The sequence below is a fragment of the Hypanus sabinus genome, chromosome 4 (assembly GCF_030144855.1).
Source record: "Hypanus sabinus isolate sHypSab1 chromosome 4, sHypSab1.hap1, whole genome shotgun sequence".
NCBI classification, from domain to species: domain Eukaryota; kingdom Metazoa; phylum Chordata; class Chondrichthyes; order Myliobatiformes; family Dasyatidae; genus Hypanus; species Hypanus sabinus.
The window spans coordinates 24,505,798-24,530,506 of NC_082709.1; the positions used below are offsets into that span (position 1 = coordinate 24,505,798).

The window sequence follows — 24,709 nt, forward strand, 5'->3', positions numbered from 1 at the left end:
CTTGATCTGGCCTGTTCGGTGCACTCCCCATGCCATGCCACCGCCCACTCCTACACTATTTCCATCAAACTGTTGTTACACTGTCTGGCAAGCACTGCCCACATGCTCTTCTGAAGGCTTGTTCTTCATAAAAGGCCTTTAAAGGGCTATGACCCCAGACGTTTTAGAAGCATTAAGAAAGGACAGACAGGAGGCTCTGTGTCTGCAGAGGAGACACCAGAATAGTGTGCTGCTTTGTGGATGCCAGGATCAACAATGCTTCTGAACAGTTGTTGAGGGGGAGGATAAATAGCAGTTTGTTGTACCCATTAGTCCAAATGACATAGGTAGAACAGGAGATGAGGTCCTGTAGAATGAGTATAAAAAATTATTACATAGAACATAGAACTCGACAAAATATTATAGGCCTTTTGGTTCACAATGTTGTGCCAACCATGTAATCTACTCTAGAAGCTGCCCAGAATTACCCTACCACATAGCCCTCTATTTTTCTAAGCTCCAAGAGTCCTTTATAAAACCCTATTGTATCCACTTCCACTACTTTCATTAGAGGCCTTCAAAATAATAGTACAAAATTCGAGCAAAGAAAAAGGGAAGGAACTTATGAATGATAATCACTAAAATAACTGCACAAATACCTTAGAGGTTGTCTTAAATCTAATAGCCATCATAGGATCTTCAAAGAAAGACCATAACCTATACCTTAATAAAGTTCAATTCAGTCAGGAACAGCAATAGGCTAGATAGAAACATAGACACCTACAGCACATTACAGGCCCTTCAGCCCACAATGTCATGCTGACCATGTAACCTACTTTATCATAGAATTACCCTACCGCATAGCCCTCTATTTTTCTAAACTCTATATACCGAGCTCCAAATTAGGTAAAATGTTATTGAGCAAGGCCTCAAGGGAATTGGTCTCCAGATTACTCCCAGTGCCACGTGCAAGCAAGGTGAGAAAATGAAACGCAGGCCTGGTGAATGTGAGGCTGAAGAGCTGTTGCAAGTGGCAGGGATTCAGGTTCCTTGGGTCATTAGAATCTCTCTTGAGGCGGGGGTGACCTGTACAGAGAGATAGGTTGCATTGAATCAGAGGGGGACCAATATCCTTGCAGGGAAATTTGCTCTGACTACACAGGGTTGGCAGGGTTGGAATTCTGAACAGTAGCAAATCATAGGTTAACCCAGTGGACTGCAAGAACAAGCTTAGTCACGAGGATAGTCAGGGCATAGCAAAGGGAGAGAAATGAATATTCAGTGAAACTTCATTTATTTTAATGCATGAAGGTTAACAGGTAAGGCACATGAACTTAGAGCGTAAGTTGGTTCTGGAGTCTGGGATGTAAGAGCTACATGAGAAATACGTCTGAGAGAAGTGCAGGGTTGGCAGCTCAACATTTCAGAATACAGGTGCTACAGGTGTGACAAGGGTATGAGGAGCAGGTGTGTAGAGAAATTGCTCATAGTAGGAAGAACAATAGGGTTGTATTACTGGGAGCTTTTAATTTCCACAGTATTTTAAATTCAAAGTTCCCACTAATTAGCCCATCACAGTTAAAGCCCTCCCCTCCGTTGAGCATATCTACACAGAGCATTGTTGCAAGAAAGCTGTATCCATCATCAAGGACCTCCACCACCTAGACCATGCTCTCTTTTTGCTGCTGGCATCTGGAAGAAAGTACAAGAGCCCAGGACTCACACCACCAGGTTCAGGAACAGTTATTACTCCTCAACCATCAGGCTGTTGAATCAAGGGGGATACCTTCACTGAACCACACTTGTCCCATCAGTGAAATGCTCCCACAATATATGGACTCATTTTTAAGGACTTTTAATCTCAACTTCTTGATATTTTTGCTGGTTTATTTATTATTATTTCTTTTTTTTAATCTTTCTTCTTGTAATTGCAGTTTATTGTCTTTTGCACACTGGTTGTCTGCCCAGTTGGTGTAATCTTCCATTGATTCTATTATGGTTATTGGATTTACTGACTATGCCCACAAGAAATGAATCTCCAGGTTGTATGTGGTGACATATATGTACTTTGATAACAAATCTACTCTGAACTCTGAATGGGCTACTCTGAGTTTAGAGGCTTGGTCAGGATGGAATTTGTGAAGTGTGTCCGGGATAGTTTCCTGAAATCAATACCTAAAGGGCCTTACTCAGGGGGATTTATTACTGCACCTTCTCTTTGGGAACAAGGTAGGGTAAGAAAACTGAGTGCCAGTCAGGGAGCACTTTGGCTCTCGTGACCGTAATTTTATTACTTTTAAGACAGTGATGGAAAAGATCAGGACAGGTCCACAGATAAGGATCCTAAACTGGAGCAGTGGAAATTAGACAGGATCTAGCAGAGGTTGATTGGATAAACCTGCTTGAGTGGAAAGGAATGAATGGCAAGCAGGAGGCTTTTAAGATATCATGTCCAGGGTCATCATATTCCTATTAGGGTGAGGGTAAACCTAACATGTTTAAGGAGCCCTGGTAGAGAATATTGAGGCTCTGGTCAGGACAAAAAGAAAATGAACATTGGGTTGAGAAGGTTGGGTTAAGTGAATCCCTTGATACTATAAAAAGGCTAACAATATGCTTAAAGGGAAAATCAGAAGGGTAAAGTAAGGTATGAGCTAGATTTGCAACGTGAGGTTAAGGAAAATCCGAAGATTAGCAAGATTAGAAGAGCGTTTAGTGAGAGAGTCTTCTCTTAGAGATCAACAGAGCCGCCTATGTCTTGAGCCACAGAACGTGGGTGGGATTTTTAATGAACATTTCTCCTTACTGAGGGTAAAATTATGTGGCTCAAGAAAAGGGAAACAAGTGGAGATGTTCTGAAGAACATTCATGCTAACAGGGCGAAGGCTTTTGCAGAGTAACACATGCAAAATGCTGGAGGAACTCGGCAGGTCAGGCAAAAACTATTGTTGGGAATAAACAGTCAATGTTTCAGGCCAAAACTCTTCATCAGGACTGATGAGTTTCTCTGGATTTCTAGCATCGGCGGAATCTCTTGAGTTCAGGAGGTACAGCATAATAAGGTGGTTAAACCCTGAGAGGAATTTATGGAAACCCTTGGAGAGAGATTTACTTCATTGCTCCCCACTGGTGGTGAAGTTCCCAAAAGACTAAAAGGTGGCTAATGCTGTTTTGTTTAAAGAGGGTAACAAGGACAAGCCAGGGAACTACAGACTGGTCAGCCTGACATCAGTACAGAGGAAGTTACTGGAGGGAATTCTGAGGGATAGCATTTGGATAGATAGAATGATCACTTTGTGCATCGTAAGTCATACTTTATGAATCTTTTAATGTTGATTTGAAGAAGTAACCAAAAAAGTGGCTGAGGGTATGGCAGTGAATCTTTCTACTTGGATCTTAGCATGGCCAAGAAGGTTGTTATATGTTACAGGGAGATCTTGATTAGCTAGAGAAGTGGGCTGTGGAATGACTAATACAGATAAATATGAGGTGATGCACCTTGGAAAGTCAAACCTGCACAGACATGTACTATGAATGGTACATAGAGAGTGTAGTGGGACAGAAACATCTCGGAGTACAAGTGCATAGTTCATTGAAAGTAGCATCACAGACAGACAGAGTGGATAAAAAGCCATTTAGCACACTGGCTTTCATCAGTCAGGGTGTTGAGTACAGGAGTTGGGACATTATGTTGCAGTTGTACAGTACACTGGTGAGGACACACTTGGAGTATTATGTACAATTTTGGTCACCCTGTTATGGGAAAGATGTGGTTAAAAAAGAAAAGAACGCAGAGAAGATTTATGAGGATGTTGAAGGGACAAGAAGCCTAAGTTACAAGGAGAGGTTGGTTAGGTTAGGTCTTTATTCCCTGGAATGTAAGAGAATAAAAGACGACTTCATTTAAATTTACGAGAGGCACAGTAAAGGTTGCTGATAGCAATTGTTTCCCCAGGGTAGGGGACACCAAAACTAGGGGTCATAGGTTTAGGGTGGGAGGGAAAAGATTTAAAAAGGACCCAAGGGATGACTTCTACACACAGAGAGCGATCAGTATATGGAACAAACTATCAGAGGAAACGGCTGAGGTAGGTACAATAGAATCATTCAAGAAGCACTCGGAAAGGTACATAAAGGGGCAAGCCTTTCAGGTATATGGCCAAACACATGAAATCAGGATTAACTGAGGGGCACCTTCGTCACCATGGACTTACTGGGGTGAAGAATTATGTCTGTGCTGTACTCCTCTATAACTCTATTTAAATAATTCAAGGTAAATGTTATAAAAAAGGGGAAAGCTTTCTCAAACAGTCAGTGGATGCGTTTTACTTGGATTTTCAGAAGACCTTGGACAACATGCCACACATGTGGCTGTTTAACAAACTAAGAGCGCATGGTATTACAGAAAAGTTGGATAGATAATTGGCTGGCTGGCAGGAAGCAAACAGTGAGAATAAAGGGGGGCTTTTCTGGCTCTCTGCCTGTGACTAGTGGTGTTCTGCAGGGGTCGGTATTGGGACCATTTCTTAACACACTATATGTCAATGATTTGGATGACAGATTTGATGGCTTTGTGGTCAGGTTTGCAGATGATATGAAGATAGGTGGAGGGGCAGGTAGTGTTGAGGAAACAGGTAATCTATAGGAGGACTTAGACAGATTAGGAGGCTGGGCAAAGTGGCAGATAGAATATTGTGTAGGGACATGTATGGCCATGCACTTTAGTAGAACGAATAAAGGTGAAGACTATTTTCTAAATGGGGAGAATTTTCAAAAATCAGAGGTGCATAGGGACTTGGGAGTCCTCGTGCATGGTTCCCTAAAGGTTAACTAGCAGGTGGAGTCAGAGGCAAGGAAGACAAATGCAATGTTAACATTCATTTTAAGAGGATGAAAGAGCAGGGATGTTAAGTTGAGACTTTATAAGGTATTGGTCAGACTGCGCTTGGAGTATTGTGAGCAGTTTTGGGCCCCTTATTTAAGAAAGAATGTACTGGCTTTGGAGAGATTCCAGAGGAGGTTCACAAGAATGATTCTGGGAACAAAATGGTTAATGTATTTGGAGCGTTTGATGGCTCTGGGCCTGTACACACTGGAGTTTAGAAGAATGGTGGGGGGCAAAATTTCATTGAAACCTATCCAATATTGGAAGGACTAGATAGAGTAGATGTGGAGCAGTATCCTATAGTGGGAGAATCTAGGTCCAGACGGTACTGCTTTAGAACAGAGGAACATCCACTTAGAACAGAGATGAGGATAGTGGATCTGTGGAATTCATTGCCACAGAGCAAGTCATTGAGTATATTTAAAGTGGAGATTGATGGGTTCTTCATTAGTAAGAGCGTCAAAGGTTAAGGGGAGAAAGCAAAGAGAATTCAGTTGAGAGGGATAATAGATCAGTTAAAACGAAACACAGAGCAGACTCAATGGGCCAAATGGTCCACGGGCGGTTCTTTACACTTTCAGCCATAAATGCATTCTAGGATTTCTTAGCATGGAAGTCTCAGAATAATTAAACCGACATGGGATAAAGTTTTGCCTGTATTGCCAAGACATGGCAATTCTCTAGGAAAACTGGGAAGACAGCAAGATTGAAGTTCACATGGTAAAAATGGCAGGTTTAATTCACAAGAAAATAAACAGGACTCCAGGAGGGGGTGTATATATAATATTTTGTTGCAAAAGACTCCCCATTACTTTTAAATATTCATTCTCTTCAAAGTGTCTGCAATTGCAATATTTTCAGTGCTAAAGGAGGGCTGGGACTTAGAAGGATATAGGCCAAATGCAATACATTGGGACTAGATGGGTGGCACCGTAGTTGGAATGGACTTGTTGGGCCGAATGGCCTGTGTCTGTGCTGTTTTTCTCTATGACATTGTCTATGTGACTGTCTGTGAAAATAAAGTTTGGCATGTCTTTCAAACGTTACAACTGACTTACTGGCAATCCAGGTTCACCAATCCCTGGTGGCCCAACAGGTCCTGGTCTTCCAGGGAAGCCAATGTCACCCTAAACAAAGAAAGGCAAATTGAAAACTAAATACCGTTTCGTTAAGTTTAAATATTTTGTTCAGTTTCTCAGTAATAATGTAACTGTATTTTCATTATCTACCAAATATGGAATCAATGGGCATTTGATAGTATTACACAATGTAAGCTCTGGACTTTCAAATTAACATATTATAAATCTTTCTGGCATTAAAGAGAGCAGATTCTCAATACTTGCTTATTCAGGAAACCGAGCTTCTGCAATGTGAATGAAATGTAGCCTGGATTTCTGCACGTACAGTTTGGAATATAAGAAGTCACATTGCAACATTTTCATTTACAGGCACACAGTGATGCCTGTTAAAATGCTTGGAGTGTGTGCATTTCTCACACCCGGACACAAAATTCAATACTAAAAGTGCAAATTAGTGAATCTACCTGTAATCATTCCTAAAATTAAAACATTAGATTATCCACTCGACATAATGCCTTCCCAATTCTAAAAGCACAGCCTGGCCAAGGGAAAACACTGCATATTTAACTTTGTTGATTTGCAACCACATACCGAGCACTGTACTCATCTTGCCGACTGCCTTCCTCACCTGGACATACCTATCACCTGCTAGCTTTTGCTCCACTCTTCCCATCGACATTTTTATACCGGCTACGTCCCCTTTTTACTTTCAATCCAGTTTAAGAGTCTCAACCTGAATCATCAACAGTCTTTTCCTTCCATTGGCACTGCTGAACTCACTCAGTTTCTTCAGTGCTTTATTCTTGCCTTTTACCCCCATTGCTCATGTAATGTATTGGATTGACTCTGCAAGAATACTCTTGTTCCTGCTAAATAAGTTCATACCACAGATGTGTCCAAAATGTGCAGTTATAAATGTTTCTTCGTTTTTCTGATACCATTGTTCTTTTCTTAGTTTTCTGTTAATTCCAGCCCCTAAATGGCTGAAATTGTGTTTGGAACCAGAATTCTCATGCTTAAAAATGGACTTCTTTACCTTTGAGCCTTGAAGACCAATTCCAGTTTCACCAGTTAGGCCAGGTGGCCCAGGAAGTCCACGTTCACCCTATAATGTAAATATTTAGAAATGTTCTTAAGCAAATTAGCTCCAATAATGAAAGATGTATGTTAAGAGGTCAAATTTCCTTTGGTCATGTTATGGCAAGTATTTGTTTTCACTCTACTTACAGTGTGATGGAAAATGTATAACAACGAGCAATAAGTATGATTTTTGACATTAACTAACTACTAAAACAAATAATTGTTTGAATTATACTCAAGTATCCTAATCAAAGTAAACCCTTTGGGCCAAATGAGATTCCAAAGTATTCATGGATACCTTATGATGAAAGGACAAGCGGTTGCTTTCTTGAAACATTCCATTTACTTCATTGCTGTTCAGGGTTCCCTGTATCATTTGGAACTGTGCAGGTAGGAAATTAGCAAAGAAAGCAAGATACTGCGGAGCAGTTTTAAACTCAGGAGCAGTAGGTTTTCAGTGGGAGGATCCACGTCGAGGTCTTAAAAACGTGCTGTTGGTGGACGCCGCTTACCGAATAAACATCGAACTTTAGGCTGGTATATACTGATGTGGTTCAAAAGTTGTACTTCACAGTAAAAATGCAGGTCCTAGAGAAGGTGCTTTCAGGAGTGGTGATGGGCAGGGGGAGGGACGATTGGCAGAGTTTGGCTGGGTGGTGGTATTCCTGCTTTCTCCAAATAGCACGTAAAGCATTCATGTTGATACAATAGTTGGTCATTTAAATTCATTAGGACCCTATGAACTTCTTAAATCCCAATATGCATTAAGAAGCTTGGCCCCTACTTAGTTCAGGCAGATATCTAGGCTGCTCCACCTGGTATACAAGTTAAAACAGTAGAGATGGGGGAGAGCAATTCAATGACAATCTCAGGGTCATCTCTGCCTTTTCAGCATATACAAAGGTAGAAGGAGTTGAAATAGTTTCCTTAGTTTAAGAAATACAGTGTAGGGGCAATTTATACAGAAGCTATTCTGGCAATTTGTTAAAGACAAACCAGTTTGATGCAAGGTAGCAATAGGTCAAGAGTCAATGGTTCCCAAGGTGGGCAACATTGCCCCTCTTCCAGGGGCAGTGGGTGTTCCCAAGACGATGATAAAAATAAAGAGGGCGATGCTCAATGCCAAGAAGGGCAACTGAGAGATTAAAGGCCTAACTTAAGAAATGAATGACTTATTATCAGCATTTGATTCTCAGTACCTCATAACTGATTACAATAGACAAGTAATCACCTCATCTCTTGGTGACCCACTGTTCTCTTAGATTTGTTCAAAATGCGTTATAGTTGTTGAAAAGCAATGTGATTCTTCTGTACTTGGCATATCATGAAAACCTGGACTGAAGGAATTGTTTTAATTCCAGGCCTGGCCTGTGCATTATTGTTGCTCACTACCGTAGTACAGCGTTAGCTAGTACCATTCCCACAGCCTCATCACACAGTGATGCAATTTCTTTGAATTACTGTAAGGCATTCAATGGGGTAACATTCTGAATCTGCCCTTTCAAATAGCCTTGACCAGATTTCTCCAGCCCACAGCCCAGCCGAGATGTCACTGACCTACTTTATGTATCTTCAGGCAGAGAGTCAGGTTCTGCTTGAGCTACTATGACATGATTACTTTCTCCTTTATTGATCGCAGTGCCTGAGGTTGGACAGGCCATAAGTCCATAAGGCACAGGAGCAGAATTTGGCCACTTGGCCTGTCGAATCTGCACCACTTTTCAATCATGCCTGATCCTTTTTGTCCCCTCCTCAGCCCCACTCCCCAGCCGTCTCCCCATAACCTTTGATGCTGTGTCCCATCAAGAATCTATCAATCTCTGCCTTAAATACACCCAATGACCTGACCTCCACAGCTGCCTATGGCAACAAATTCATCACCCTCTGGCTAAAGAAATTTATCTGCATCTCTGTTTTAAATGGATGCCTATCTATCCTGAGGCTGTGCCTACTGTCCTAGAGTCCCCCACCATAGGAAACATCCTTTCCACATCTACTCTGTCCAGGCCTTTCAATATTCAAAAGGTTTCAATGAGATCCCCCCTCATCCTTATTAGTTCCAGCGAGTACAGACCCAGAGCTATCAAATATTATTCGTATGATAGCCCTTTCATTCCCAGAATCAACCTTGTAAACCTCTTCTGAACCCTCTCCGATGCCAGCATGTCTTTTCTTAGATGAAGAGTTTTAAACTATTCACAATACTCAAGATAAGGCCTTACCAGTGCCTTATAAAGCCTCAGCATCACATCCCTGCTTTTGTGTTCTAGACCTCTTGAAATGAATGCTAACACTGCATTTGTCTTCCTCATCACTGACTCTACCTGCAAGATAACCGTTAGGGTGTTCTGCACAAGGACTCCCAAGTTCCTTTGCATCTCAGATTTTTGGGTTTTCTCTCTGGTCAGAAAATAGTCTGCAAATTTATTTTTACTACCAAAGTGCATAACCATGCATTTTTCAACATTGTATTTCATTTACCACTTTCTTGCACATTCTCCTAATCTGTCTAAGTCAGGGGTCGGCAACCTTTACCACTGAAAGAGCCATTTGGACCCGCTTCCCACAGAAAAGAAAACACTGGGAGCCACAAAACCCGTTTGACATTTAAAATGAAATAACACTGCATACAACATTTTTTTTTGCCTTTATGCTATGTATAAACAAACTATAATGTGTTGCATTTATGAAATCGATGAACTCCTGCAGAGAAAACGAAATTACATTTCTGCATGCAACAAAACCATTTTGAACTCCGAAAAAAAGACGTTGGGTTGAAGGTTACTTTTAAGTAAAATACTCAATGTCTATTTGAGTCCCTCTTGTATTTATGAAAAACGCCGAACTTAAATTGTCCGCCAGCAGCAAAACAAAAATAACATCAGCCAGCTGTCAACCTGAAAAATAAAAGGACTATTTCACTGAACAATGAAAAAATATGAATATATGTAAAATAATAGGCAATTAAAATATTTATCATACTTGGTTAATGGGATTTCTGCTCCTGGACCTCAGCGCACAGCGTCTACACATCAGGGCTGTATGACGTCACCTTCATCTTTACACAGGATCGCAAGCTGTCATCTGTGAGGCGTGCGCGATGTTTGTTTTTAATAAAGTTCATGTTGGAGAAAACCTGCTCACATACATATGTGGATCCAAAGATCGACAGGACTCCAAGCGCATACTTTTTAACGTTTACATAAATGTCGGGGATAGCATTCCATGTTTCGAACACAAGTTTGTCCGGTATGGAGAGGTTTTCAATATCATTCCATTTGTGATTCTGAGCAAGAACGGCCTTCTGACGGGCAACATCTTCAAGGTCTGCTGTCAAGCGTCTAAACTTGGACAGCCATATGTCTTTGTCCGCTATGTCGGCCAGTTCCATCTCAAGATCAGGTTGACTCACACCTGCTAATGCAGTTGTATTCAGTAGGGATGGATCGATGCTTAGGGGAGTGACCGGGAAGGATAATGTGTTTTTTACCTCTCTGAACTCACAGAAGCGTTTCCCAAATGATGTTTGCATTGCGATGATTGCAAAATGTAAATATTCCGAATTTATCATGTCGTGAGCTTGTTTGAACTCTCTCAAATTGGGGAAGTGAGACAATGTGCCTTTCTGTAAATCTCTGGCAAGCACTGTCAACTTGCGCTCGAGTGCCAAAACATCCTCCAACATGTGCAGGGCTGTGCGTCCTTTCCCCTGAAGAGCTGTGTTCAGCGTGTTCAGGTGCGCTGTCATGTCTACCATGAAGTGTAGCTTTCACATGCACTCTGGCAGTTCCAGCTCAGGAAAGGTGAGACCTTTGCTGCCCAGGAAAGTTTTCACTTCTTCCAGACATGCGACAAAGCGTTTCAGCACATCCCCTCTTGACAGCCATCGGACTTTGTTGTGCAGTAGGAGATCAGAATATGCGCTTTCCAGCTTGTCCAGTAACAAACGGAATTGACGGTGATTTAAACTTTTTGCTATTATTTTATTGACAATCTAAATGACAACATCCATTACTTCTGTGCATTCCGGAGGAAATGTTTGAGCGCACAATGCCTCTTGGTGCAAGATGCAGTGAAAAGCTTTCTGTCCAGCGACTTCTGCAGTAAAGCCACAAATCCCTTGTGCGCTCCTGTCATACTTGGTGCCCCATCAGTAGCTACTGACACCAGATGGGTGGTCTTTATTACTTTGGCTCTTAAACAATTCAAGACAGCCTCACAGCCTCACAGATGTCCTCCCCCAATGTTTGGCCTTCAATCATTTCTTCCTGTGGCCCGGCAAAGTTTACATACCGGCAGAACAGCGCTATTTGTTCAATATCACCCTTGCCTTTAGACTTGTCACAGGCAATCGAGTAGGCCACAGCTGAATTGATGTCTTTAATTTACTGTCTTGTGATGTCTTCTGCCATTTTTATGGTTCTGTCTTTGACAGTCTTTGCAGAGAGAGGCATATCCCTGATTTTCTGCACAATTTCACTCTTGTTTTTAAAGTCCGTGAATAGATGTTCTGAAATCTTAATGAAAGATTCTTTTATATATTCACCATCTGTAAACTGCTTCCCGTGCCTGACTATTTCCTGAGCGGCAACAAAACTAGCATATGTCGTTGATTTTCCAGACATCATCCACTTCTTGAAATGATTTTTGCTCAGATCAACCTTCCGCATCAGTTCCGAAATGGCTTTTTTTCTCTCATCTCCTTCCGGATATTTTTGAGCAAAGGCTGCGTGTTTATTCTAGAAATGTCTTGCGACTTTTGACTTTTTGTTGTTTGCTAATTTCTCATTGCATATTAAGCATACTGGTAAACTGGTCTCGTCAGCAGTGAAAGCAAATGAATCTGCCTACGTATCATTAAATGTTCTGTTTTCTTCAATCACTTTTCTTTTTTTAGAATTCTCCATAGTTAGCCGACCTTGGATCAAAAAGTTAAAGAAAACGCGCACTGGCGGGTGTCAGGCATTGGCAGTGGTGACGTATATTAATAGTGGCAAAAAACATGTTTTATTTAGATTGTACAAGATCACCATAATCTTCAAATTTAGAATTACATTTCAAAAACTAACAAACTAACATAAAATACATTTTAATTAAATACTCATCATTTATTTTCCAAAGCCACAGGGAGCCGCAGCACAGAGATGAAAGAGGCGCATGCGGCTCCGGAGCCGCGGGTTGCCGAACCCTGGTCTAAGTCCTTCTGCAAGCTACCTGTGTCCTCAACACTACCTGCCCCTCCATCAACCTTCAAAGAAGTGGTCCCATCTCTGACCACTGCAGGACACCACTGGTCACCAGCAGCCAACCAGAAAAGGATCCTTTTGTTCCCACCTGCTGTCTCCTACCTGCCAGTCAGTGCTCTAACCATGCCAATAAATTTCCTGTAATACCATGGGCTCTCATTTTGGTAAGGAGTCCAGTGTGGCATCTTGCCAAAGATTGACCATGGTCCAACCATATCAAAACCAAGCAACCAACAGCAGCCAATGAGTCTGTTGTGTAAAAAAGTTATTTCAAATGAGGCAATGAAGCCATCCAGGTGCCTTGAACATTTGAAAAGAATACAGTCTGATAAAGAAAACAAGAACTTGGCTTACCTTTGTGAAAACATTCAGAAATATAAAGCACTTCAAAACTTCAGAACAAAAGAGTGATGGTTTGTGCATTTCATACAACATTGCTAATTGCCAAATCTGGAGAGCCCCATACAATTGGAGAACTGACTCTGCCAGCAGTAAGGGAACTACAGAGTACAGTTTTGCTTAGTCACCAGACCAAATAATGAAAGCAATTCTGTTCATTGTCAACTCTGTTCAAAGACAAATAAATGAAATGTCTGAGAATGTGAAAGACACATTGTGCAACATATCTAGAAAAACAGAATTTGCTCTGCAGTTGGATGAGTCAACTTTGAAAGGCAACTTTGAAATGTTCACTTCATAAAAGATGAAAGCATGGTTCAAAAGTTATTATTTGCAATTTGTTGTTATTATTATTACTTTCTTGCGAAAAGCTGTAGCTGACAAATTTACCATTCACTGTGTAGTTCACAGATAACAATTTGTTGCAAAATACATGAGTGATAGGCTGCAAAAATCATTAAGTACTGTTATCACAGCAGCAAATAAAATCTAGGCCCATGCCCTCAATCCTTGACAATTTCAGGAGCTTTGTATTGAGAATGATGAACAGTCTAAATGCTTGCTGTTGCACACAGAAGTCAGATGGCTCTCAAAAGGAAACTGCTTGAGATGCTTTAATGCGCTTTTTGAAATTGTGATAAAATTGTATGAAGACTCAAATGCTTCATCCAGTAACCAACTAAAGTAGATGAGGCAAGACATTGCTTATTTGTAAAGTTTGATAAATTCAGTCTTAAATTACAAGGAAATTACTTGAACCTCAAAGTCAAATCAGACATTTCGACATTTCTGTTTGAGTTAACCCTTCCGGCATCGTGGCACCAATAAATAGTGGCTCTTTGCATCCACTACAGATGAAATCCACTGTCACAGCCATGTTTACTTCAATAAGCAGCATCGTTTTAAGATGTTTAAAGAACTGTTGATACTCAAACTTGACAAACCTTGGACAGCAGACTTTGGTCATGACTGCAGTTCCCCATTAAGAAAATGGAAGCAGAAATGGTGTGTCAGGCTACAGGTACAGTTGAAATCTGAGCCCTTAAACCCCCAAATAGAACAGGCCCCCCCCCCATTGCCTCTTGCCAGTCAACTAATCTCCAATCCATGCTAGTATTTTCCTGGAATACCATGGACTCTTGTTAAGTAGCCTTATGCTGGGCTCCTTGTCAAAGGCCTTGGAATATTTTCATTGATATACTTCTAAAGTGAGGAATTTCTTTGGGGACAGTGTATGAAGATAGTGGGGTTTCCTGTTTGACTGTGATAATATTTCATAAAATTAATACAAATAAGGTTCTAATGCATCATCAGAAATGCCCATTAGAAGGTGACACTACACGTTTCAAATGCTAACAAATTATGACAGAAGTAGTGGGACAAAAGAAATGGATGGAATTTGACCTGATTAATCTCAAAGGTATATTGTTAAATAATTAATTGGCCCACTAAATTTAAGAACATTGAAGTAAAACAGATTATGGACACAACAACCTTTGACCTTTTGGCTTTCTCCATTTACACTATTACTTTACACAAGACACTGAAATAGTCAATAATTCCAGAAACATTTTTGAACATTCTTTTATTCCTTCAATGGCAACAATCAGGTATTGTACATATACAAATGAAGCCACAGTTCTAATCTGTCACAAAACTTTAAACCATACAATTTAAACTGGAAACAAAAAAGTTAAAAATAAATTTATTTGCCCCACTTTGATGTTTGAGCTAAGATGTAGCATTTTTATGATAGTGTTTAACAAATTTTATTTTCAGTTTCTCATTTCTGCACTCTAACATAAGCAAATCTATTAAAAAAAACTAATTACCTTTTGTCCTTGAGAACCTTCAGGACCATGGTCTCCAGGGGCTCCAGGATAACCCTAAGTGTAGCACAAAATAAAAGAATGGAATTTTGTAATGCCGATGTGACCTGATTGCGTTGCACAAAATTTGAGAATACAATGGAGTCCAGTTAATTGGGGCACATCGGAACCAGTATATTTTGGCCCATAAGTGACTGCCCCAATTAGCCGAAGTTTCAAGGGAATAGTTCAAGGGTATAAAATAGCCAGACTATCATTTACCATAACTAAGTAACAACGTATGCCTTTTTAATGAAATTCTACCAAGACCTTTACAGTCCTATAAAACTGTCTATTAGTTCCTAATAGTTATCGATGGAGGAATTCAACTGCCGTGCTCTTTTGATTGACTAGAAATGAAGAAAATCAGCAGACCGAGTACAGATAATGAAATGCCTTCATATGATTCCATCCTCCAAATATTAATTTTCATTGTAACGTTCAAGATGATTGTCAATACCTTCAAATTCTTCATAATTCCTAACTTATTCAAATCATTTCATTTTCACTCCCAGCTGTTTCTGGCATCTCTAAGCCTGAATGCTTGAAAACTTGGTGAGCAAAGCAGATCCAAACTGTCTTATTGCTTATTTCTCACCAGCTATCAGTGACAAAATCCCCTGCATTTGAACACAAATACAACTGATGCTATTTAAAAACTGTTTGTTCTAAGTGCAGCGTAGTGTCTAACAGCCAGGCATGTGCACGTGTCCGATGCTGGTTAGAAACTACTTGACAGCAGTCTCCTGCCCGATTAAGCAACATTGCGTCCCAAGTAAATGAAGGGAATCCCAGCTGGTTAATCAGTCTAGTTTTTGTTCTTTAAGAAATGTCCAATTAACTGGAATCCACTGTATTATAAGACCATCCACCATAGAATATAGGAGCAGAATTAAGCGATCTGGCCCATCGTCTGCTCCACCATTCCATCATGGATGATCTAATTTTCCTCCTTGTCCGAATCTCCTGCCTCCTCCCCGTATCCCTTCATGCCCTGACCAATCAAGAATCTGTCAACCTCTGCCTTCAATATACATAAAGACTTGGCCTCCGCAGCTGCCTGCGGCACAGAATAAAACAGATTCACCATTCGCTGGCCACAGAGATTCCTCCTCATCGCTGTTCTAAAAGGACGCCTCTCTATTCAGGCAATTATGAAACCAAATAATTAAGGTATCTCATGCTAAAAAAATATCAAATTGAAATTAATAGCTATAAGCATCTTGTTCCAGATATTAAGTTACCAGCATCATAAAAACAGATTGCTACAGTACATACTTTCAATTGGCAAACATGGATTCCCAAAAGTTGATGACGATTTTAAAAATAGAAAGCACTGGACATCTAACTTTGCTGAATGTTTGTAACCATGTAAAATACAAGAGTAAATGAGAAAACTTGTGACACTAATTTTGTTGTAATGATTTCCACAAGATTAAAATTGTATTTGTGATTTTTTTTATTAATGTATTTTATATCACTTTCATTCTTTAGTGTAATTCTGGTAGTTTTCTTCTCTACTGCTTAAGAAGGCAACTGTGGACAGGTTCTATCGGCCAAATTGGCAATTCATGCATCCATATAATTCAGGTACTAAAATGCTAGAATTATTGAATTACCAAAGAGATAGGATTCAGAACTGTCAGTTAAATGTATAGTTTCTTTGCGTCACTCAGATTTATCCAAACATTTCTACACATGAAGATACTATTTGTATATTATAATTAATATTTCTTTTAACCTGTACTCCTCTTAGCCCCCTGGGGCCTGGTGGACCTTCTGGACCCTGTTCGAGAAAAAAAAACTTTTAAATTCTGGCACATACATTCAGATTTATACTATATCTACAAATAAATAACCTACATTTCCACTTCAGTGGTAAAATGTATAAAAATATATTGGGCAAAAGGAATATTTTACACAATTATCCAAAAACAAAAAAAACCCCACAGAGCACAGAAAAGCCATACAGTCCTTTGAACTTCTTCGTTCTAGAACATCTAAATCATTACTGATCTTCTAACTCAATTACATTTCCTTCCACTATCCCCATATTCCTTTATTCAATCAATATCTGGAAATTAATCAATCTCAATGACTGTCCTTTCACAGCCATCCGTGACAGAAAACTTAAAAGATTCATTAATACCTGCCTGAATAAATTTCTCCTCATCTCAGTTCCAAACGCCTAACTTATTTTGACACAGTGATGCTAGTTCTAGATTCTTCAGCTAAAAGAAACATCTCTTTATCTCGCCTGACAAGGTTTACAGGATGTTTCACTGAGAAAGACAGCGATACTTCTGTACCCAAATCCTCTCATATTAAAGGCCAGCATGGCTCGTGTCTTTCGAGTCACTTGCTGCACCTCCATGTTTACTTTCAGTGACTTGTGCACAACAGTAAGTCCTACGAACATTGATGTTACCCACTATAATGTCTGTTTTACTTGTGCAGAACAGAATTTAATGTTCTGTACTTCTGTTTTGTGCTCCAAAGAGGGTAACTTTACATTTCCCCCATAACATTACATCAGCCATGTTCTTGTTCATTTATTCAGATTTGCTGTGGCCGCTTTACATCCATCTTCCTACTCATAATCCTACTTCATTCTACTTCATTAGCAAGGAAATATTACATTCATTCACACTGAAATACTGTATACTTTACACCACAGGGTGATATCTTGCTATAAATAACTTTAAATAGAACCAATAAGGATACATACCCTGTCACCTTTTGTTCCTGGAAGGCCACATTCACCTCTTTCCCCCTTAGGATTAAAAGTAAAGTTAGAATTTAAAGTATTTTTTAGTTTAGAAATATGGATTATTCAATTATTCAGACTTTCCACAGTAAATGCAGAATCATAAAGTTACTAAATAAGTTTCTCTCCTGATAACTATGGTTTTGCAAGTTACAGAAATTCTCATTTTAATTCATTCCTTCACTTGTCCCAGCTCAATTGTTTCTCAAGTGTTTCAAAAAGTTACCTTTGCAACTCAAAAGACTATTACATTTTTATTATTATTTTTCTGAATATTTACTTGTAAAATTGAAATAACATTCCACTAACTTTCTTATTTACACCCTCTGATTCCATAGTCCAAAATTCCATTTATTGAGATAATTTTATTTCTAATTAAATTGGGCATGATTACCAGCAGCTTATTAACAAGCTTGTGTTTTTTCCCAAGTTTCAGATGGCTATTTTTGCATCTTTCATGAAACATGTGGCACTCTACAGTGACCAGCACTTGAGAAGGAGCACTGAGCCTGTAGAGGAATATTGCTGAGGGAGAGGCAGGGTCAAGACCAGGGCAATGCTAAAGGCATGACTGGATTGACATCAGATAAGCTAATATATTTGATGAATCGCCACCTGTTAAATCTGACATATGTCAGATAAGTAAGCTTTTGCTGGTATTTTTTTAACCAAAATTAGTAATTTAAAGATGAAACAAAATTATCAGAACACAACTGCAGTGTTCTAAGGGTAAGCTTTTCTTTTTCCATCTTTTTATTAAAGGGTAAGCTATCACAGTTTTCCCTGTCATGAATAAATGTATGTTATTACATTGAATAATTTTCACATCTAAATAAGGAAGCGAATTTAGACAGACATCAGACAGAAGCAGCAGACTTATACTGCCACCTGTTATGACAAAGTTTCATCTTTCTGTCCAATTTATTCCCTCAAATATATGAAATTAAACATGATTGCTATTATGATCATAATATGCTTCATTATATTGATACTCAATGTTACTTGTGCCATTAATACCTATCTCCCATGAAAATAAACATATTTTAAACCATGCTTACAACACTGATACCCCATACCCATATTTTTAAAAAATTGTTAACTTTGTAGTCCAAATTGAACAACAGATATTTTTATTTCTTGATAACTTCCAATGTGGTGCTGCCTAGCAATATGGACCAAGGCCTCATCAATAAACTGTTTCAGTTATTTTACGTACCTGTTCACCTTTGTAACCAGCTCTACCCTGGAAGTGAAATTAAAATATACAATATCTTTAGCAATGTAAATACTTAGCACCAAATTACATCAAATAAAAATGACCCCAGAATGGTCAAAACTTGTTATGCATAGTCATCCAAGGTGATGGGAATGAGTAGGTTGACTTGCATTCGTTTTGGGCTTTCTGTAACAAGTTTATTGAGTATTAAAGACACGTTTTGATATGCATGCAATTTTGCATCATTTAGTAATGGATGCACTTATTTGCCCCCAATTTATTCAGTTACATAATGTTCAAATTGAAGCAAAAAATGTCAGGGGCATTTTCACAATCCAGAATGCATGATGCAATGTGCGTTATTTGAAAGTGAGGAAGAATGTAACAGAGGTCTGGTATTAAGCGAATAATACAATATATGGAAGATAAAACCTCAGTGATGCGAGATATTCTGATTTTAATTGCAAAATTGTTGAGGAATTCTCTACATTGTACAGACACAACATGGCAAAAAGCAGATGAAATACTTGGGTTTACTCCAGTTTCCAACCTCAGGTTGATCTTCAATTGGATAAAACTGACTTTGTCCAAGTGAAGATCAATCTTTGAGAACAGGAGTTCCTGGCCTTGGGTCCACAAATCCCGTGGTTAATGGTAAGGAACCATGATATAAAGAAGGTTGTGAGACCCTGTTTTTAGAAGCATGTGCTTCATACTCTTCAGGATATTTGTAGGGTGGGTTGAGGTGGGATGGAGTCCTATTATCTATAGTAGTGGAAGTATTTTATTCGCCAGCCACAGTTTGACATACAGCCATTTTCTTCAGCAGATAGTTCACCTGACTGTGTCAAGGGAAACTCTCAGTATTTTGAGTTTACAGGTACTGAATTTCACAAATGACTGAACCTTGTTGATGGATACAAAAATACTCCGCAATGTCCTAAATCAGATGCATCTCCTATCCTTTTGTCCAGATGCTTAAACAAAAACAACAAAATGACTTCAAAGTGATTCAACTGCACAAGAAGGGACAAAGGAAAAAGCAAGGAGCAATAGTGATAAGGGATTCACTAGTTATGGGGGACAGGCAGATGTTTCTGTGCTGTGACTGTAGGATTTTACCTCATTGGTACCAGAGTTGACAATTTCACTGAATGGCTGCAGAAAACCTCAAAGTGGGAAGGTAAACAGCCAGAAAATGTGGCCCAAATTATTACTAGCAATATGGGTATACAGGAAGATGAGGGTCTGCAGATGGAGTTAAGGCTAACTGGGGGGGGGGGGGGAATTGAGGAGAACCTCAAAAGTTAATCCTCTCTGTAGTAATACCAAAGGCCTCCATTGAGACTCTTCAATTACTGGAAACATCTCAACACCTATTCTGTCATAACACACAGGTTTTAACACCCCTCATTTGCAGTTATTAATGGAAAACCATATTTAATTAATTCAATGGAATCTTTCAATTAAGAAACAGAGTTTAGGTGAGAATTGCAGTCAGTGTTTAAGTCAATACACATGGACTTCCAGAAGAGTCTTGAGAAGGTGCCACATAACAGCAAAGTAGAGAGACATTAATAGCATGGAGATGAAGGTGGTCAAATAACAGACAATAGAGGGCTGTGGTGAATGATTGTCTTCTGCACTGGGGAATAGAATTTATGTTCATACTCAAAAAACTTGACAGATTATGAAAAGATAGCAAGGTGCAAGTTCTTAGAGTTAAATGGTACCTCCAGTCCATCCCGTCCGGGAATTCCACTCAGACCCGGTTCACCCTGATGAACATAATATTAAAAGTTATCAGCTAAGAAGTTGCTGAGGGAATAAAACAATAAAATATGGTGTGATAGGCTCATCATTAAGTTACTTGCTTAAATCATTTAGTTAAAGCAGCACTACCTTATTTCCTTTTAGACCTGGAGCACCATCATCACCAGGGCGTCCTTTTTTCCCCTGAAAAGCACAGCATTTTAAAAAAGCAAATTGTGTTTCAGAGAGTTGAGTGACAACTAATAAATAAAAGAGAATTGCTGAATAATAAAGATGAGTAACAAAGGGACATTGTTAATACTGAATATGTAATACAACTTTTACCTCTGAGTGAGGTGATTCAATAATCATCTAGCATCATATACATATCTTCATATGATTAATTGTGTGGTGAACGACAGATTACAATTCTTTTTGATTACTCTTGTCATTCTTTCTAATCATGAAAATTTAAACTGTATCCCCTTTAGTAGGAAGTACTCCTTAGTATTGTTAGTCCCATTTTTGGGGGGGGGGTTAGACAGAAGCAGCCTGTTATGGCAGCCACAGTGTGAATTGAGGCCCAGTCTACTATGGTCTTCGCTTTATTACTTGAACTATCATAATTCTCATTATGAAATAACAACAAAAAAAACAGAATAAAAAACCTGGATTGAAGTGCTCTGCAGTGGTCGCCGGTTTTCTGCCTTACAATATTGAATTTGTAAAAACCTTTAAATTGCAGCAGAGGGAATGCCAGGAATCTGACTTTCTGACACCTGTTAGTGGCACTGCAGCTGCCCAACTCCATAAACACCAGTCAACTCAATGCTATTGAATGACTTGTAATTGAAACATCGGTATTTATCGTTCAAAGAAACTTCAAGTCTCAGCCTGAGTTCACAAGGCTGCCAGGGAGCAGCTTTTGTGTCAATTATTTAATTATGTTGCAAACTGAGTAACTACTGTCATTACGCAGGTCAACGAAACATGAGGTTTCCAGAATTATCCTTACAATTACATTTTAACCGCAAATAGTTAATAATAAAAAGAACATTTTCTTTTGCTCAGATAAATCTCAGACTAACATCCCACTGAATAGGCACTAGTTCTTGGCAATTTCAAATAATATTGGCCAGTTGGGCAGTGAGACTAATCAGGGACCAGAATGGGGAAGTGCAAGGCAAGCCAAAGGGGGTAAATGTGTAGTTTGCACTGAAAGTGAAAGACAGCAACAAAAAAAAAAGAAAAGAAAAAGATCAGGAATGAGACATTTCCATCAGGAACCAGAGAAACATGGGAAAAAGTCACTTCAGGTTTTGAGGTTAAACTCCAGAGAAGGAATACAGCGAGGGGGATTCCTAAAAGCTAACATGAACTCTTGAAAGAGAGTGCTCAGTTTAAAACTTTTGAGAAGAGAAGGCGAATATGTTGGTTTAACAATCCATAAAAAAACAATGAAGTCTGGTGCCCTAACTAATCACAAGCTTAAAAAGGTGGTAAAAAAAAAATTACAAAAATAGTTCCAGCAATTCAAGAGTATGACTACTTGGACTAAACGGAGAAGCTGAAGTTCTCTTTACAATGTAGAAGAGCATTGGAAGATTTTTCAGAGACATTTTTGAAAATGAAATGCTTAGAGCAAATAAAGAGAATCGTTTTCCAATGGACAAAGTGTTGGCACCCAGACAGACAGCAGTAAAACCAAAAAGGCATGACAGGAGAATAAAATATCTTAACTATTAGGATTTGAACTGCATTTCACTCTGGCAGATGAAGATTCAATAGTAGATTTCAAAAAGGGAAACAAACTTACAACAGCACCAGGTGGACCTCTTTCTCCTTTTTCACAGAAACATGTTGGTGTTTTGGGGCACTGAAAGAAGTAAAAGACATTAGTAAATTAGATACAATATAACTGCCTACAAAAAGAAAAGAAATCCATGAAGAAAAAAAATCAATTTAAGATTTAAGAACATAAATGGAGAACGTACTTTCTGAAAAAGTGGCAAAATTTGTGTATTGTGGATGGAATTCTAGAAGGAAACTATGAATCTCTTACTAAAGTTAAAAACACCACATGGCAGGAAGTGACAAGTTCTATTACACAGGATCAATCTTGGAACATCAACAATTTTATGCACCAGTTAATGAATTAGATGATATGATGGACAAGCATTGATGACCCAAAGATTGCAACCACAGTAAGAGATGTAAGCAGACGCATTAACTTACAACCAGGTTAACTGAACAGGCAGACTAAACGAATATAACAAGCAGTTCTTGCCACTATGCCTCAGGGAAGATGTACTGCCTTTTAAAAGAATGCTGCATAGATCTATTAGCATCATAAACTGGACTTTAGGGGTGGGCAATAAATGCTAGCCTTGCTAGAAGCATCAGGTTCTGAAAATATTATTAAGTTAAAAACATGTCCATTGGTTAAGTTTCAAGGGGTGATTATACATCTAGAGTTGTATTCACTATAATTTAGAAGTTTAAGGTGTGAGCTTAAAGATTTCAAAGCATTAAGGGAACTGACAAACTCAACGAGAGAAAATATAGACACAAGAGGTACTGTAGATGTTGGAACTCAAGAGCAATACACACAATGTGCTGGAGGAGCTCAGCAGGTCAGGCAGCATCTATGGATGGGGATAAATAGTCAACATTTCTGGCTGAGACCCTTCATTGGCAGAGAAAATATTTCTGCTGATTGGGGTGATGGAATGAATCAAATATTGCTGAGTTTATCCTTTCAGGAGCAACATAAGGAAACACTTAGATATCCCAAAGGGTAGCCAAGTGTAGAGACGCATACATGTGACAGCTAATGCCAAATCTGCTGCTGATTTGTATCGAATATTCACAGATTTTTCCTCAACAAAAGCTACTGGGACAAATATTCCTGATAATCTCTTTGTAACAGTTGCCCATAGATTGGCAATTCCTGAAAAGAGGTTGCAGTGAAACCTTCCTGCTGCTGGCTATTCAGGAGTTTAACAAGGAAGCCTGAACTTCAGCACACTTCCAAGCTCTCAGCTGAGAAATCCACCCACTGAACATGCACCTGGTTGACTTGGCATGAGTGAAACTACTGAAATCAATCACACAAATCAGCAGTTAGGATTTTTTTTACAACCTCCCATAGGTACAGTCGTAGCTGGTGGAGAGGCTGACACACAGCCCCAGCGACATAGGCTCATCCCCGATTTCTGGTGAGTGCGTATATCCTCCTGTAACTGCACCGATTTCCTCTGGGTGCTCTGGTGTCCTCTCACATCACAAACATATGGGCTGATAGATTCTGGAGCCTTTATTTGTTGCCCTAATGCATAGCTAAGTGGTACAGCCTGCCGATGGGAATGTGGGGAGAATAGAATAGGATTACTGTAGGATTAGTGTAAATGGTGGTTGGCAGTGAGTTCTTGGGCAGAAGGTCTTGTTTCCATGCTGAATGACTCTATATCATCATCATCACTCAATCTAATTCAGGTGAGGATCAATAGAAGCAATGTTGTCCAAATGTAACACAGAAATTGTAAAAATATTTCGGAGTTCAAATACACATCATATATTTTGGTAAAAATTACATTTTGGATAAGAAACAAAAGTGTCAGCTTTTTGAGGCTAATTTGAGATTGTCCAGTTTTCCAAACCATAACCATACTATTGACAGCATCCACAAATAAGCTTCTTTAAGAAATAAATCATGCTTACCCCTTCGTTGACCAGCTCTCCCTGAAAAGATAAAGCACAAGATTAGCTTTCTTAAATAGTATTGGATCATAGAATTTTGCCATGAGATCCTTGGCTCCTAGTGGGCAGATATGCTTAAGGGGCTTGAATTGAGGTTATGATGTTGTATCTCCATCTCGGATCAGTCATCTCTCTGTGTACAAGTGGTCAGTTGGGCTTGTAATGTTTTATTTCACTTTTAATTTCTTTTTTCTCAATCCTTTACCAGAATGCAGGTTAAGGTGGGCAGAATATGAGACAGGTGCCATGGTCTGTAACATCAGTGAAATCTTCCATTAGATCCAAATCCAATCTGCCCATTTGGTTTAGTCTTGATTTAAACTTTGCTGCACAACTATTGTCTGGTAGCAACTTAGTTTATGGAGCCCACAAATCTGAAACGAGAAAACAACATTTCCTTTGATTTTCTTGACAAATGCATTTGATCTTAGGGACAACTGATTCAATTTTACCAATGTAAAATTATTACCTCAAATCAAAATAAATTCCATTACTTTTTCTAAAGTGATGGGAGTTATCACTGTGACTTACCATAACTTCTCATCATGTAATTTAACATCTACTGCAAGCATAGTGCCATTGGAGATTGGAACGGTAAACTAATGTCAATCAATAAAATATGATCAATCCTCAGAATCAAGAATTATGGTCTGAATTTTACGTTTGTTAATAAAATAAG

General features: G+C 39.1%; 1 protein-coding gene across 1 annotated transcript in view; it reads right to left on the reverse strand.

Annotated features, from left to right (window-relative positions):
* Positions 1-24,709, reverse strand: part of col28a2a (collagen, type XXVIII, alpha 2a) — a 94,024-nt gene that overhangs the window by 62,617 nt on the left and 6,698 nt on the right. The window contains exons 4-13 of the mRNA XM_059966058.1: positions 23,992-24,012; positions 22,088-22,147; positions 20,422-20,475; positions 20,253-20,297; positions 18,520-18,546; positions 17,265-17,309; positions 16,278-16,322; positions 14,501-14,554; positions 6,980-7,048; positions 5,923-5,991 (exon numbers count right to left, since the gene is read on the reverse strand). Coding sequence (XP_059822041.1) covers positions 5,923-5,991; positions 6,980-7,048; positions 14,501-14,554; positions 16,278-16,322; positions 17,265-17,309; positions 18,520-18,546; positions 20,253-20,297; positions 20,422-20,475; positions 22,088-22,147; positions 23,992-24,012 — 489 coding nt within the window. The remainder of the gene's footprint in view (positions 1-5,922; positions 5,992-6,979; positions 7,049-14,500; positions 14,555-16,277; positions 16,323-17,264; positions 17,310-18,519; positions 18,547-20,252; positions 20,298-20,421; positions 20,476-22,087; positions 22,148-23,991; positions 24,013-24,709) is intronic.